Genomic DNA, 15175 nt, shown 5'->3' with positions numbered 1-15175 from the left:
AATCATTTATAAACTCTGCAAAAAGAAAGATTATTTTAAACGAGAACGTTCCCTACTGCTTCGAAGTCGTCCACAGAAATGGAAAGCCAATTTCCAACCTTTTTATCATGCCGAGCGAGGAGACTGACTTCGTTTACGGTCCCCGAATCAGGTTTGTCCCTTTTTTACTCAATATCCTCTTACTCTCTTTTTACTGTAAGTCAGCTTGTAACACGACTCTTTTCTAGGCTTATGGTCGAGTGCAACCGAATGCGCTATTACGCCTGCTTCTTGCCCTCTCAACGAATGGAACACTTGAAAACACTGATTTATGTCCTCACTGGAGTCGTCCCCAGAAACCAGGTAAATTTCCTCTCTTTTCGTTCGGCAAACAAAGCTCCGCGCGGCTTACAAGAGCCCTAGAATTTACATTTCCGGTTTAGAACTTGTTTTATCGACAGAAAATGGACTCACAGGTTCCCTTTGAGGGTCTTCTTGAGCCGGATTTTGAAGAAGTTGCTTTTGGACAGGACATGCTTCATCAGGTAATATACTCAGAATTAATCTAATCAGGAAATACGGTCCTTAATTCATTTTAACTGACAGTTTTTCAAATGCATCTACCCTTAAAATGTTCAATTCGCCAAAACAAGTCCTTAACATTTTAATTGCTTCTAGCCACGAATCCTATAAAAGATTTCTCGCTACTCCTTAAAGCTATTGGCTCTCGATTATGTAAAAACATTTAAGCAAGAGGATGATCCTCTTATCATAATTGGAAAGGATGCTCAATTCTCAACAAGTTAATCCTCTAAAATCAGTCGAAAGAAGAAATAATTATCGCAAACCAAACAGTTGTCAATTATTTTCAACAACAACTTAAGGAGCTGTCGATGATGAAACCTGCCATGTCGTCAACATCAACATTTTCGCTCGTCGCAAGCTCTGACGAAGCTTATGGATCTGATAAATCCGTTTCTGGCTTTGATGAAACACTGAGAAGAGGAAGGAGTAAAACAGAAAGCGTCAAGCATAGGTACTGACCGATCTTGGATTTTTCAATTCCAAGTCCTTGTCCCAGTGTTCTTAACACATTTTTTGCTTCAGGAGTAGAAGCTCTGATGTGCGCGCTGGCAAATTCCTGAACAAACTTCGCGGTCAAAAATTCTCGGGGCTGAGCCCGGAAGGCTTCTCGTCGAATACTGTCGAGCTCTCGGAATCAGGTACTTGATTGCTCCCCTTAATCCAGCTTGAATGGAGCCTAATAAAGGCACTTTGTATTCGGAAATTAAACCGATAAAGCGGGATGAAGGGATTTTGAAGTTCACGTGGTAAATTTTCACATTTTTTTCTTCAGATTTTTTCACTTCCTACATGCATCTTCTCAAAGACAAGCGTCTCTCAGACGAAGAACATGATGCCAGATGCGATCTCCTGAGCTACATGCAGACGAAAATAGAAACGTACAATTGGAAAGTCGTTCGTCAATTCCACGACCAGGTACTTTTGCTAATCAAAAGTAAAACCGCGTTATCCGCCCGATGTATAAACATTAGTTGATAGTCGGTCATATTTATTTGAAGCAAAACGACCCTCGACACCTTTTTGGCCTAACGCTAAACATTGTAACAAAAATAATCACGAGTCCAAAAAAGTGGAGATGGGCGCGTTTTTAATTAAATTTGCCAAAGGACCTAAAATTGAAATCAAAATTAAGGTTGTCAAACAATGGGAACGCGGACTCTTGAGCCTCGACGCCGAGCTAGATACATTCAAGGACCGGATTGGAGATATTTTTCGCATTCTCGAGTAAAATCTAAACAAAATGTGGCAACCTGCAAGCTGAAGATTAGCTGACACTTGTACAAGGGTTATTTTTTTTCTTATTGTTTGACGCATTACATGCACTTTGAATAATCAGGTGTTTAATCCGGTACAGCGTCACTACTTTGACGGTCACCCGACCAAGCTGAAGAAGAAAATGTCGACGTACACGCCACTCAAATTCTCCACCTTCAAGAGATCGCAACTGTGAGTTGATTTTCTTCAAACATCATTTTTGAGGAGAGACATTTCGGGCCCAACTTTCGCTGTAGAAAAACCAAAAATATGAATTATCATGTTCTTGAGGGGTTGATTTTACCGAAGTGTCTTGTTATATTTAAATTTATAACAGTCTGAAAAATTATATTAACAAGTGTCAATGTATAAAAGCATTGGCAATTCAATTTCATAAAATTGAAAATCTCCTAGCGGTAACGGAAAATGTCTCTGTCTCCAAATGACTTTTAGAAATCAACAAGGACTCATCATTAATTTCAGCCTTCACTGAAACTCGACTTGAAAGAATCGATATCAACACATCCAGAAATTCCTCCACGCTGCCCAAGAATGAAAAACTTTCTATTTATTTAACATCCCGAAATTCCCTTAACAATAGTCAATAATGTAAATAGTAATCAATTCAAAAATAGCAACTACACGTAAAATATTTATATAATAAATTATATAACACTCGTTAAAGTGAATCCCTAAGATTTATTTGATAAAAAGCGCAAAGTAAATCAAAACTTTGTGTTTTCTAAATGTACATTTTCAAAAGATTATTTTGACCGACCATTGCCTGTGCGACGAAAAACCTTATTCACACCGAAAGACGAAGAAAGAGCTTTTACTAATACAATCACTTTTTAACACTGTCCTCTGCAAAAACGCTCGTGTCTGTTGAAATCAACAATAAACATAACTGTAAATACTAATTTATTCTTCATCATAATTTTTCGATAAACAAAGAGTAGCCGCGCTAAAAAAAAAGAAATAAGGAAGGAAACCGTTGAGATAAAAACTTACGTCGAGTACGAATAACCTTCAATGACTTTGTGATCAAACTCTCGAAGTCGCGTCGCTGTAGCTAGCTGAACTGGTTGGCCTCTAAAAGTTGATATACATATGTGGATTGCTCTATTATTTATCATACTTGCACCAATCTATTCCTGTCTCTTCTTCCGAAAAATCTTTGAACTTGTATCCGCTGAGCTTTCTAAAACATAACTCTATCAGAGCTTTCGGACAACAAGAAACATACGTTTGTGAATGTCGATACCCGCTTGTTTGATCCACCAATACCCAGGATTTCTCTTTAAAAAGAGAGCTCCAAATTTTTTTCTCGTAAATGAAAGTTTGTTTCATTTTTAAAAGCGGGCAGTTGATGTCTTCTTGAAGGTCTTTTTGGACTACCACTTGTCCGAATTTATCAAACGCCTCATATTCGCAAATAAACATGACCGGTAACAATGGGTTGGCAAGTCTTGTCACTAAAAAAAATTTTTAAGGCTTCGAGTCATCATTATCTTAAGACCTAAAATTGCGCATGATCCCTTGTGCAATTGAATAATCGCGACATTGAGCTCAAGACGAGATTCTTGCTTTTTATCTGCTCGTCTTGTTTGGTCTTCAGCGATCCAAAATATTGAAGGAAGTGAATTTGCATTCATCACCCTGAATTCCTCCTTCGGAAGAGTCTTGTTGACCCGCTCACAAATTGCTTCTGACTCTTTGTATTTGACTTTTTCGGGATATTTGACGGCTTGAACAGCTGAAACGCATGAATTTATCAAAAAAAAAATAATTATTTTCCGCCGATTAAAATAGTAAGATCCTCTGTCGAAAGAACATCGATTTTTTTCGAAATTTTTCGCGAAGAGACCTGAAAGGGCCGCAAAGGAAAATTTAAAAATGGGTCATCTTCAGCGATCGGTAGAGTTGACTTCTCAAAGACGAATCGTAGACCGATTAGAGCTCTTATAAAGTATGCGCATTAGAATCGGGAACTGATGATAAGATTCTTACATTGCAGACAAAACTACAGAGGCGAAGATAATTCTAGTGACTGCGTTCGGGAAAATCATTCTCTCTTTCTGTCCACAATGAGGACAAATCTTTCTTGGATTGAAACATTGATTTCAATCAACAAGTAAAATATCCTTAAATACGGTTCTATGGATAGACTCTGTGTTATCGCTAGCCTCGAACATGAATTCTACTTAGAACCGTTACAAAATTACCGGGGCAAACTTACTATTGCTCTAGCGCCTAGGGGATACGTCGTAGCCCCAGACATCTTTATACGGATCGGTGGAGAATCTCAAGCTCTATGCCTGTATCATCTCAGATTTTCGAGATCTCAAAAATTTTCGGATTTATGGCGATTTTTCATTTTTCAAAAGGCTACGTGTCCCAAATTCAGCCAATCACAGCACTGTATTTGACGCATTTGCCCCGGTAAATTTGTAACGTCTCTTAGCAGACCGTGAAAAAAAGCTTGTTCATGTAGCTTGGTGAGGCTGAAAAGGAATTGAAAATGTAGCAAAAAGATTGAAAAATCTATACTTTATTGCAGACTTCCGATATAGTGAGAAGATGAGAAATTTCGTTATCCGTTTTTGAAGAATTGCTTTCATCGTTGCAAGGCGATCGAAATTGCGAGGTTTTGCGTGAAGACCTAAAACATAACGCCGAATCGTAAGGCGTTTAAAGTCTTAGTTCAAACCTGCTCGGAAAAGTAACCATTCCTCTCTGCATCCGTTTCTTGCATTCATCTAATTCCGCCGTTTTCCTCATTCTCTCGAATTCCAGCTTTCTCTTCTTAGCTTTCTTTAAACTCGATATATGACAGAAATTGAACAAATTCAAACCATAATTTTTTTACTCTTCACTTTGCAGTAGTAAGTGATCATTCCTGTGACTAACCCAAGTGCTAAAGAAATTTGTATGAAAGTTCTCGTTGATATCTTGAAAAAAGGATTGTCGATTTCACTATAATTTCTATCATCCATCTTTTTTTCTTGCTCTTTTTTCAAGGAGAAAAATTCGTCGACAGAGCTGGTTTTGTGCTGAAAAGCGTCCAAGCAATTTGTGAGCGCTTGAATAATACATTCTTGTACATTTTGTCAAGCTGATGTTTTCGCCAGCAACTGAGACTTTGACTGTTTTCTGGACATGGTGATCGAATAGAATACTGTTAGCTGAAGTAATGTTTCACTCCGTAAATAGTCCACCTATTTGTTTATTTGCCCAATGCTTACAGCGGAGCGTATTTTCCCTAGTCTCTTAAAATAAAATGAGAGGAGTTATTTTTCTTCTTTCCACCATTTATGGAGACGATTGCTTCTATTCCTCAGATTTAAATAGTTATAATGGCGATTTGCGCGAGACAATTTCAGGAGAGACTTGTCAGAACTGGAATGCTAGAGCTCCGCATAGGCCGAAACATGGGGCAACAATGAACCATAATTACTGTAGAAATCCAGATAATGATCCAAACGGACCGTGGTGTTACACAACTGATCCCAGCGTTCGCTTTGCTTATTGCGATATTCCAAGATGTCATGGAAAAGGAGAAACATGTCTTGAAGACAGATCTGGGACATCATATAGAGGTACTTTTCTGTTAGAATTATTTCTTACTTATTGATAGGATTCGCGCACAAAGCAATCACGGAAACTGGAGAAGAGGTTCTCTGTCAAAGCTGGAATGCAGTCAAACCTCACCGATCAATGTTCCTTATCGACGAGAAACACAACTACTGTCGAAATCCAAACAAAGACCCCAAAGGCCCCTGGTGCTACACAACAGACAAGCGAGTGAAAACAGCATATTGCAATATTCGAGTTTGCGGGGAGCCAGAGCCAACTGCTTCAGAGACATTCGGTACATGCGGTCAGCCGAAAGTCACTCCGAAATTTTTGATCGCTAAAAATCCTTCGGATCTGAGATCAAGAAGATCTGCAGAATCAATTGAGTATTATGACTACAACGGATATGATGATCAGTCGGAAACACAGGATCGCCCAAAAGTTTTCCAAAAGATCGCCAAGAAAACTCGCTATCAGGTAAACATCAAAGAGGAGCAAAACCATGAGCCAATTCTAGATAGAATTGTCGGTGGTGAAACTGCACAGCCTCACTCTTTCCCATGGATGGTATCTCTTCGTGATCCCGCTGCCCCTAAAGGTGAGCAGAAAAATGACTGTAAATAAATACGGTTGAAATAAGGCCGTCGATCATTTTGCGGAGGATCAGTGATCTCGCCTGACTACGTCTTGACTGCTGCGCATTGCGTCATGGATTTAAATCGACGAACATCTGACATGCCACAAAACTGTTTCTTGGCGCAGCGGTATGAAGTTTATACTGGAACTCATACAAAAGATGGTGACAACGAGCAGATAGGTAGACGAATCGTTGCTATACAGCCTTTTATTTCATTCGTAGATCAATACAAGCAACAACGGGACATTGCAATGGCTTGTTTGCATCCGAAATGGGATCGAGAGGAAATTTACGCCGATGCAGCTTTGTTGAAGCTCAAAAGATCTCTGGAATTTAATGATTATGTCCAGCCTATTTGCTTGCCAACATTGAGCAAAAATGTGCCAGAAAAGACAAGCTGCGCCATCGCTGGATGGGGAACGACTAAGGGTACTACTTCCAGAGCATCACTCAATCAACAAACTTTACCGATTGTTTCGAACAAAAGAGTACCATTTTTTCACTTTTATCGGGTCTTAGCTGACATTCTAGTGCAATCAATACCTCGGCGGCGTGGTTCCGGACAACACGCAAATGTGCGCTGGATATCGACAGGCAAATATGAGCTTTCCTTGAACTTGAAATCTAAAATTCTCAGGGCGGAGTGGATACTTGTCAAGGCGATTCTGGCGGCCCGCTCATGTGCCAACATAATGGAGTTTGGATCATTGACGGAATTGTCAGCTGGGGCTACGACTGCGCTCTTCCGAGATCTCCTGGGGTTTATACCAGGGTTTCATCGCCTCTGATCTTGAACTGGATCAAAAGGTCGATTGTTTAAAAAGAAGAAATAACAAAGTGTCCTTCTGAAATTTGAGTTTCTTTATTTGACGAGAAAAAACAGCTAATAAATTCGAATGACAATTGTTTACCAGTCGACGAAGTCAATGTTTGGGAAGAACGGCACTGCTGGAGTTTGAATGAGCATTGTTGATAAAATTTGATATTTTGTTTAAAAACTCCTTCCGAAATTGGATTGTCTCTTTTGCTGCCGATTTTCTTCGAAAAATGGCAATGATTGTTTGTAAGGATTCGCAAGACGCAATCCAAATGGTTGCCAGTAGTTCTGATTGTCCGCGGCGAGCATCTCAAATGGCGTCAGTCTGAATCCTAAAACTCTCTTTTTAACCACGTGATTTTATGTTCTCGATACCTAAGCAGAATGAAAGAAGAAAAAAATTTAAGCTTTTCATTTTTGATTAAAGTTTTGTTATACCGCTGGATGAATGAGCTCATGGTGATCAACGGAAAAATACTATAGGATGAATTTTTAATCTGGCAGATGAGGAGCGCGGCACTTGATCAGGAGCCGATTACGATTCAACAAATGAATCAAAGTAGGGTTTTAGCTTTTTAACTTAATTTTAGTTGACATTTAAGCCCGTAATTCGCAGGGAACCAGTCAATATGGATTGAACTCGTTCTACCGTGAGTTTTGTATAAACTTAGTTGATGTTCATTGTTAATTTCGATGATTCTTATTCTCAAGTTATAATATGCGCGAGAGTGCTTCATCTAAAGAGCAGTGATAGTAACTTCGCTACTTTATTTAATGGCTTAATTTTTCTATTTGAAAACGCTAGCCACATTTTTATGCCGGTCCCTACTGGAAGTAGTGTAAATGTTAAGCAAATGTCCCTCAGTCTTATGCCTAGTACTTACTCAAAATTCCCTTACTGCCCTAAAATATAGCCCGATTTAAACACTCTGGCAGAACCCACCGCGAACCTAGTTCCACGAACCTAGCTCTCACGAACTTAGTCGTCATTCCCTATTTATTGAAATGATTTTATTCTTACGATAAGCACTGTCTTTTACAAGAATTTTGAAATAAATTAAAGAGAAAATAAATTTATGACTCGTATTAGTAATTTTTCTGTTTTGAACCTCAGCGTTAGAATCATTTAAGCCTGCGGTGGTCCCAAAGCCGATTATAGTTTGTTATTATTGTAATCAATCATGCACTTTACGATTGGCGCAAAGGCAAGATTTCAACGGCATCAACACAGGGCCGCTCCAGCAGAGAAGGGTTTAATTAACAACGAAAGTGAGTTTGCCTCAGGCACAGCAAATGGACATTTTTTCTCTCGGTGATAAGCTCGCCCATTGATAGTAGAGAAATATTCAAAAGAAATTTATTGAAAATGGAGAGAGGTTAATGAAGATATATTTATTTTAAACGAAAAAATGAGAGATTGCGTTGTTGGCACCATTGTCTTCATAATCATTTTTGTTTTTCTAGCGATTTCACTTCAAGGAAATGCTCAGAAATAAAATTTCAAGGGTGTTGTTAATACGCTATATTTTTTTGAACTTCAAAAAGACCAATTTCTTCACGAATTTAATGAACAATTACGCCCTTCAAGATTTCAAGATGGTAAACAATAAAGATCGTTCATAAATAATGATTTGGATTTTTAAGCAAGTTTGCACTATGAAATGATTCTCCCGAATTCTCAGAATTATACAATCGATGATGAAGACGGAGACGAAGGCGAAAACTATCACGAAAACGAGTCCCCTAAGAAAATCGCGAAGCCAGTGTCAAAAGTTTCTAAGTGGAGCGGCAAGCAAACGTCAATTCTGATCGTAAGCGCATGGAAATCTGGCGCGGCATTGCTTGAAGAAATGTTCAACCGAAACCCAAATTTCATGTTCTACTCTGAGCCACTGGTTGCTTTCGGAAAACAAGGCACAGACTCGCAAAAATTGAAAATGCTCAAAGACATTTTTCAATGCAAAGTGCCCTTGGCGAAGAATTATTTGACGGTGGCGAAAGATGAGGACATGAAAACTTGCTTAGGAAATGGTCGATTAATCAGTTAAATCCGACATCAATCAAATTAAATATCCAAGACTTATTGTATGAACCATCAATGCAGAAAGAGGAATTTGTAACGATTTCAAAAGCCAAAAATTCTGCTCGCCACCTTTTTGCTCATCCAAAGCAGCCAAGTCAGCGTCAACCTGCCATGAAAGCTGCAAAATAAACTGGGAGGAGACCGAAACACAAGAATTAGCTTCTGACACTTGTAAAAAGTCACATGCAGTTGTTGCGTCAGTCACGCTTCTTCAAGAACTGATGGAAATCAAGAAGTTTATAAACTACCAGGAGATTCATTTGAAGGCAATCTTCTTGATGAGAGATCCCCGCTCCGTGTTTAGGTAATTATGACTCCTTTGATAATCGTTTTTATTAAATGATAGATCGAGAAAGCTGGAGATCATAAAAAACGAGGGAAAAGCAGTCTGGACTCCCGCGAGATCCAAACACGAAGCTTCTCAACTCAAAAAAGAATGCTCAACGATGGTCGATAACTACAACATGGCAGTGCGTAATAAGGGAGGCATCGCGAAGAGCATCGTGTTCTTACGATACGAAGATCTTTCACTTGAATACGAAAGCTTTACTGAAGAAATTTATGAAAAATTCAAGCTCGGAGATTTCAACGAAGCGGTCGAAAATCTTCAAAAAAGTAAAACATACAGTGTGAATTATTTCTTATTAGCTTCAGTTCGCCAGTATGTGAAGCCTTGGAGAACGAATTCGGATTCTGCGATCGAAAAACTTTCTCATGATCATATTCTTTACAGGTAAACAACTAACTGGTGACCATTATAAACACTTTGCTAGTTGGAGAATGGTGAACAAAGAGTCCTCAGGAAGTCAGTACGCGTCTCAACTTGAAATCTTAGACGTCCAACAAAAATGCAGCGAATTCATGAAAACTTTCGGGTAATTGGTTTTTTGACTTCTCAAAGTGACATATTTTTAGTTATCTACCGCTAGAAAAAGAAACGCACAAATCTTTCTTCAACATGAGACTCGACCTGAGTTCTTATGAAACAATTCTTAGAAATTTTAGATTCGATCAAAGTGTTAGTTTATAAAATTATTTTTCCAAATGTTAAAAAACGCCTAGACTGTACTTTTTAAAAGATCAATTCTTGTGCTACTGTATCCATCATTATATTCTGTACTTAATCCATGTTTCTTCAATAAACAAAACTATTGTAGTATCTTCATTAGAGAAAATCTGATTAAAAACAATGAAAACCGTCTAGTCACTTGGCCACTTGAAAACGTTCAACAAGTTTCTCAACTATTTTTAAAATTGAAAAAATTTAAAGAGGTCAAATTGAAGAATTGAGAGAAATCGAGAAAATGCTTAGAATAAAATTTTTCTCAACCTTTGCAGCGACAGTTTATGAATGGATTCAACAATTCGTAAAATTCTAGTTTTAAGTAAATTCTGAATCAGTAGAAAGGCGCAATGCGGGCAGCTCGAATATACAGAGCTGACAGGTGTCGTTACGTCTGTAAATTATCCACAGAATTATGACAATAATTTAAATTGCGCATATCGGATAGAAAATGCGATTCCCGCTCAGGTAAGAACCAAAATATAAAGATCGTTCTCTTCCTTGATTTCAAACTTCAGATTTCCGTCACTCTCACAGATATGAACATAGAGGGAGGCCAGTGTACATGGGACTTCATGTCGGTTACCTTTGATGATGGAACTGGTACAGGAGTCATTTGCGGAAACAACATCCCTCCGCCAGGGACGTTCATTGGCCCAGGCCCATGTACTGTACAATTCACGAGCGATAATGGAGTCACTCTAAGAGGCTTCCAGTTGGAATATGAAATTACTCCTGATGACTTGTGCATTGGCAATGAATGCGAAAACGATTCAGAGTGTATTCAAGAGTGAAAATAGTAAATTTTCTCCAATAAAATCCGATTTAGCGACACAGACCCGCGAGGATACATCTGTAATTGTCCTCCCGGGCTCACTGGTGATTTTTGCGAAGCTGACATCAACGAATGCGCAGAAGGACTCTGCGAAAAGGGTATTTGCGTAAACTTTTTCGCCGGGTTCAACTGCGAATGTGAGCCATTTTTCACCGGAGACTCCTGCAATCTCGAACTAGACGCTTGTTTTACAAGAGAAGCGCCTTGCAATCTGACTGGGACTGATTTCTGCGAGTCACTAGGTAAAAAACCCTCTTTTCAAGCCTTCAACTTTCTTAGATCCATTTCTCTTCCAGCCAGCTTTTCTCTGCAATTGCAAAGCTGGTTTCTTCTCTGACGATTGCAGCGTATCAGTTTGCGACACAGAAAACCCTTGTTTGAATGGGAATTGCTTTGTTGGAAACCAAGGCGATGCCAAGTGCAGATGTCATTCTAACGAAACAGGAACATGGATCGGGCAGACCTGCGATGTTTTTGAAGTCTCCTCGAATCCTGGAATGCAGACGTTCCTGACAACACTCATAATTGCTGCAGGTTCCATGTCAGTAATTGCAAAACGAGCAACTCCCATCAATCACCGTTTTCAGCGCGTTGTACTTTATCTTATCCTATTGCTACAAAAGAGGCCAAGTTATTCTCAAACACCATTCTCGCGGCAATCAGCCGGATACCGTTAACCCGCTTCATGATCAATATCACAACGGCCCACGTGACCGCAGTCTCCCAAGAGTGCGTTCCTCGAACTCGAACAAATTTAACCCATTTTAGTTCAAAACGATGGCGCTGGCGCAAGCCGCGGCCAGAAGAGCGAAACACGATCTTCCAGATAGAAAACAACGAGTTTTTCATCAACGACCGTCTTCGATAACATCTGGTTACGTCACGGAAGAGTTCTATTCCGATAGGCATAGAAATTCTATTTCTGATTCTAGCGCCGCTTACGGAAAAAATAGAAACAGAGGGATGAATGATTCTTATCGAAGTCGGAACACTAGAATTCCAGAAGGTACTTTATGAAATGCGGTGTTAAATACAACTGTATAAATTCAGTAAATGGATCGCGAGAGACCGACTACTATCAACGTCAAATGATGAGCCCTCCGAAATCCTACTACCACTCGGTCGGCAGAGGATTGGATAATTCCCGACAAGGCGCTTTTGCTAATTAATTTTCCTTCTGTAAAAATACACTGAAAAACTTTCAAATCGTGTGTTCATCTTGCATAAGTATAAATCGCCTAATCAGCTTGAAAACCTTCCGCTTTGGAATAGTCCTTATTCGATGTGACCCGGAACCCAAATCCACCGGTCCAGACGTGGCCTCTTGAGGCTTAAGTCAAGGCACTGTAGTTTGTTCCTTCTGACGCAACTTTTTTTACAGAAGGTCAGACATTTTCTATTAGAAAAAATATGATATTTCAACCCGGCGATCTGTAATAATTACAGTTCAAAAGCAACGTGGGGTCGAACATTTAGCGGAAATTTTTTCTTTCCTCCGCGCTCACAGAAATCAGAACCAAAATTTTTAGCTACCGAATCTCAGATTTAGGCGAAAATACTCACATTACTGTATTTTCATATTTTCTCCGTTCAATCACGCTGAAAGCCTTCAATTTATCTTCCCGCCCTCCCCAATTTGTTCGAGAGAGATAATACGTATTTCAATCACCTGCTGAGCTGATAAGGGCTGTCAGAGATCGACAGGATATCGTCCAGCGTGTCTCCGAAATTCTTATCCACTTATCTTCTTCTTTGAACGCTGGAAAATCATTTTCCGTGATTTTAAATCTGTGCTTAGCTATTCGCCGAAGGGAGGGGAAATTCTAGCGCTGTGCTGCTGTTTAAGAGTATCCTCCGAAATTCTGGGTAAAGAATGAAGAATCCGAAGAAAGTATAAACGTGCTGAAATATACAGTAAAGAAAATAAAGGAGTATCATTTGAATATGAGTTTTTAATGAGTAAGGCTTGGTCAAAGCGGAAGCAGATAATTGAATAACTTTGTTACTGAACATAATTCTAAAAAAATGACACACATCACTTTGTTTTCCCTGTTTTGGACGAATGAGAATTCGATTGAGTTGAATCGCATTATTATATAAAAGCTTGCATAAATTCCTGATTGAGTTAATCCCTCACCCAGCTGATCGCTTTTTAGCCCAAGGGAGATCACGAAAAACTCGTCTAACTCTTTTGAACTTGCTCGGCTGTGCATTAACTTCTGTCCCTGGCTTCGAATTACCGGCTGATCGGGCCGCACCCGGCTTAATTGGATCATTTCAATCAAACAATCACGGTTATCTCTCTGAGCCCTAAACTACGGACGCTTCTCAAAAAAAAAGTGTTTCGCTTCAAATTAACCGGCGCCATTAATAAAAATGCCAGTGCGGTTGATTGAAGGTGCCAAGGATTGCGGTGCAACTGGGTGATGCAACTGAGGTCGGACCCGAAAGAAGTCAAGTTTGGCGAGATTTAACCACGTAACGTTTTCAAGCGGTCACTAAAATTGCTGATCGATTTGGAACATCTGTGAGTCACACACAGATTCTGTGACTTGTGCTTATTTACATCCTTTAGCTCGAAATTAAGATAACTTGGAGAAGTCCCTTTAGCAAACTCCTCTTTTAACTAAACTCAACAGTATCAGTAACAGTGGCAAGTGGTGTCTGGATTAGGTTAACCCGTAGCCGTCGCGAGGACGTCGTCGTGTTTAAAGCGTCAAGTGGTGCACCTGTAAGCGAGATTTACTCCAAGAAGAAAAACTGAAGAAACGCATCAGCCCTCACGAAAATGCTTATATTTTAGTAGTGCTCACTTGCCGCTTGATTATTTTATTTCCGAGTTTGCTCATGAAGCTGTTTATATGATTTGGTTGCTATTCGAAAGACAGTCTTTTATTTTCATACGTTAAAGCGTTTAACAAAATATGATTAGTGAATATCAATCAAGTGATAACTTGAATTTCCGGAGGAAACTCTTTTGGCGCCAAAAGGGATAAAATCGGAGGTGGTTCAATCGATCTAAAGACGCCTCAGATTGATGTTTCTTTAGCAATCTTCGGCGTGAGTAGCTCATAGACCCACGAGGTTTCCCTTTCTGAGGACCTAATTTCCTACTTCTAAGGCTCTCACCTCCACTCGCGGGGCGACAAAATGTTGTTCAAGCAATCAGGTAGCTTCAGGAAGATTTTTCACTTTTTCTATTTGTATCTTGCGAAAATTTGCGGTCGAATTGATTGAGCTTTTCCATGTCTAAGTACAGTGCAATCAAAGACAGTAAAAGCCAACGTGATAAACAAGAGACTACTGCTCTTACTAGTAATTCGTGCTTCATTTTAAGTGAACACAGATGATAATTTGTCGCCAGTGATATTTGGCGGGCAGACTCAAGCTCGCCAGCAACACAAAAATTTATACTGAAGACATATTCTTTATGTATTGCCGGTACAAGAATTTCCTCTTCTTGAAGTTTTATTTAGTTCATCGATTGACTTTTCGGATGAGATTTTCGAAGAATCATCGAAAAAAGACGTATAGGGTCATTGAAAGAATGATGTCTTGGAATGTTAAAAATGGCGAATTTGAAATTGATTTAAATTGAGCAGTTCTTTAATTAATCACGTGGAAGTACGTCGCGGAAGTGGCCAATTTGTGATCGCTTCAAATGAATATTTGTCAAAAATCTCGCAATTCAGAGCTTGGATTTCTTTAAAAACTAGAAATTTTGGTTTCTTTGAAATGATTTCTAAAGCAAGAGATAAACAATCTTTTAGTGGGATAGTTGTCTATCTTTTCGCGGAAAAAAGTAGTCCAACTTTGTAAGTTGGACATGTCAGGCGGATGCCCTGTCAATCAGGTACACGAAAAATATAAATATAGCTGCATTCCAGATGCTCCTTCCTGGATCTGGTTTCTTTATAAACAACATTAATGGTCCCCACGTGTGTCGCTTTTCGCCTAATTTCAACACGTACAAATTAAAAAAGAAGCAAAATATCATCGTCAAATTTCAATATCAATTTGACCCTAATCATAACCCTTCAAAAGTATTCAAAAATCTGTATGAATAAAGTTTAAAAAAACAAAATGAAAAAAAAACACTCAATTCGGAATTTTCGTAATTTTTTACAGTAATTATCACTTGCAAGTAACGATAAGGCGCAAAAAAATTCTGCGATAAGAAAACTGAACAAGCTTCTAATTCGTGTCTTAATCGTTTCGCCCCTTCTTTTTCTTATGCGCTCTCCTTCCTCTCAACAAGATCCTTTTTCCTAATATTATCTGCGTCTTACATCGTCCCAGATTCAGCTCCAAAATTTCAAAAGGACCTTTTTTCCCAAAAGAAAAGG

General features: G+C 39.1%; 3 protein-coding genes across 3 annotated transcripts; all 3 read left to right on the top strand.

Annotated features, from left to right (window-relative positions):
• Positions 1-12: 12 nt before the first annotated feature.
• Positions 13-2730, top strand: LOC145710816 (uncharacterized). Its single transcript, XM_081788524.1, has 9 exons — positions 13-151; positions 228-342; positions 423-524; positions 864-1015; positions 1087-1202; positions 1337-1479; positions 1697-1756; positions 1919-2010; positions 2302-2730. Exons 1-9 carry the CDS (start codon positions 108-110, stop codon positions 2309-2311), a joined length of 834 nt encoding a protein of 277 aa, XP_081644650.1. The 5' UTR covers positions 13-107; the 3' UTR covers positions 2312-2730.
• A 2405-nt stretch (positions 2731-5135) lies between these two features.
• On the top strand, positions 5136-6931 carry LOC145712004 (plasminogen-like). Its single transcript, XM_081789691.1, has 7 exons — positions 5136-5417; positions 5456-5871; positions 5912-5996; positions 6035-6211; positions 6254-6519; positions 6563-6625; positions 6669-6931. The coding sequence occupies exons 1-7, from the start codon at positions 5261-5263 to the stop codon at positions 6849-6851; spliced, it is 1347 nt and encodes a 448-aa protein (XP_081645817.1). The 5' UTR covers positions 5136-5260; the 3' UTR covers positions 6852-6931.
• Positions 6932-8393: 1462 nt separating this feature from the next.
• On the top strand, positions 8394-10074 carry LOC145707816 (carbohydrate sulfotransferase 4-like). The gene is made up of 7 exons (XM_081785398.1): positions 8394-8447; positions 8493-8879; positions 8959-9235; positions 9278-9546; positions 9586-9664; positions 9705-9806; positions 9847-10074. The coding sequence occupies exons 2-7, from the start codon at positions 8510-8512 to the stop codon at positions 9959-9961; spliced, it is 1212 nt and encodes a 403-aa protein (XP_081641524.1). The 5' UTR covers positions 8394-8447; positions 8493-8509; the 3' UTR covers positions 9962-10074.
• The last annotated feature ends 5101 nt before the right edge of the window (positions 10075-15175 follow it).

The sequence above is a fragment of the Oikopleura dioica genome, chromosome 1, assembly GCF_907165135.1.
Source record: "Oikopleura dioica chromosome 1, OKI2018_I68_1.0, whole genome shotgun sequence".
In the NCBI taxonomy this organism is placed as follows: domain Eukaryota; kingdom Metazoa; phylum Chordata; class Appendicularia; order Copelata; family Oikopleuridae; genus Oikopleura; species Oikopleura dioica.
The sequence above is the reverse complement of the archived record's forward strand: the minus strand, read 5'-3'. Positions and strand labels throughout refer to the sequence as shown.

Bases quoted from the DNA above. Each gene is read 5' to 3' on its own strand.
- LOC145712004 (XM_081789691.1), top strand. From the start codon at position 5,261: ATGAACCATAATTACTGTAGAAATCCAGATAATGATCCAAACGGACCG. The intron at 5,418-5,455 runs GTACTTTTCTGT...ACTTATTGATAG, and splicing joins ATCTGGGACATCATATAGAG to GATTCGCGCACAAAGCAATC. The intron at 6,520-6,562 runs GTACCATTTTTT...CTGACATTCTAG, and splicing joins CGATTGTTTCGAACAAAAGA to TGCAATCAATACCTCGGCGG.
- LOC145710816 (XM_081788524.1), top strand. From the start codon at position 108: ATGCCGAGCGAGGAGACTGACTTCGTTTACGGTCCCCGAATCAG. The intron at 525-863 runs GTAATATACTCA...CAACAACTTAAG, and splicing joins GACAGGACATGCTTCATCAG to GAGCTGTCGATGATGAAACC. The intron at 1,757-1,918 runs GACCGGATTGGA...AATCCGGTACAG, and splicing joins CCGAGCTAGATACATTCAAG to CGTCACTACTTTGACGGTCA.
- LOC145707816 (XM_081785398.1), top strand. From the start codon at position 8,510: ATGATTCTCCCGAATTCTCAGAATTATACAATCGATGATGAAGACGGA. The intron at 9,547-9,585 runs GTAAAACATACA...TATTAGCTTCAG, and splicing joins GGTCGAAAATCTTCAAAAAA to TTCGCCAGTATGTGAAGCCT. The intron at 9,665-9,704 runs GTAAACAACTAA...ACACTTTGCTAG, and splicing joins CATGATCATATTCTTTACAG to TTGGAGAATGGTGAACAAAG.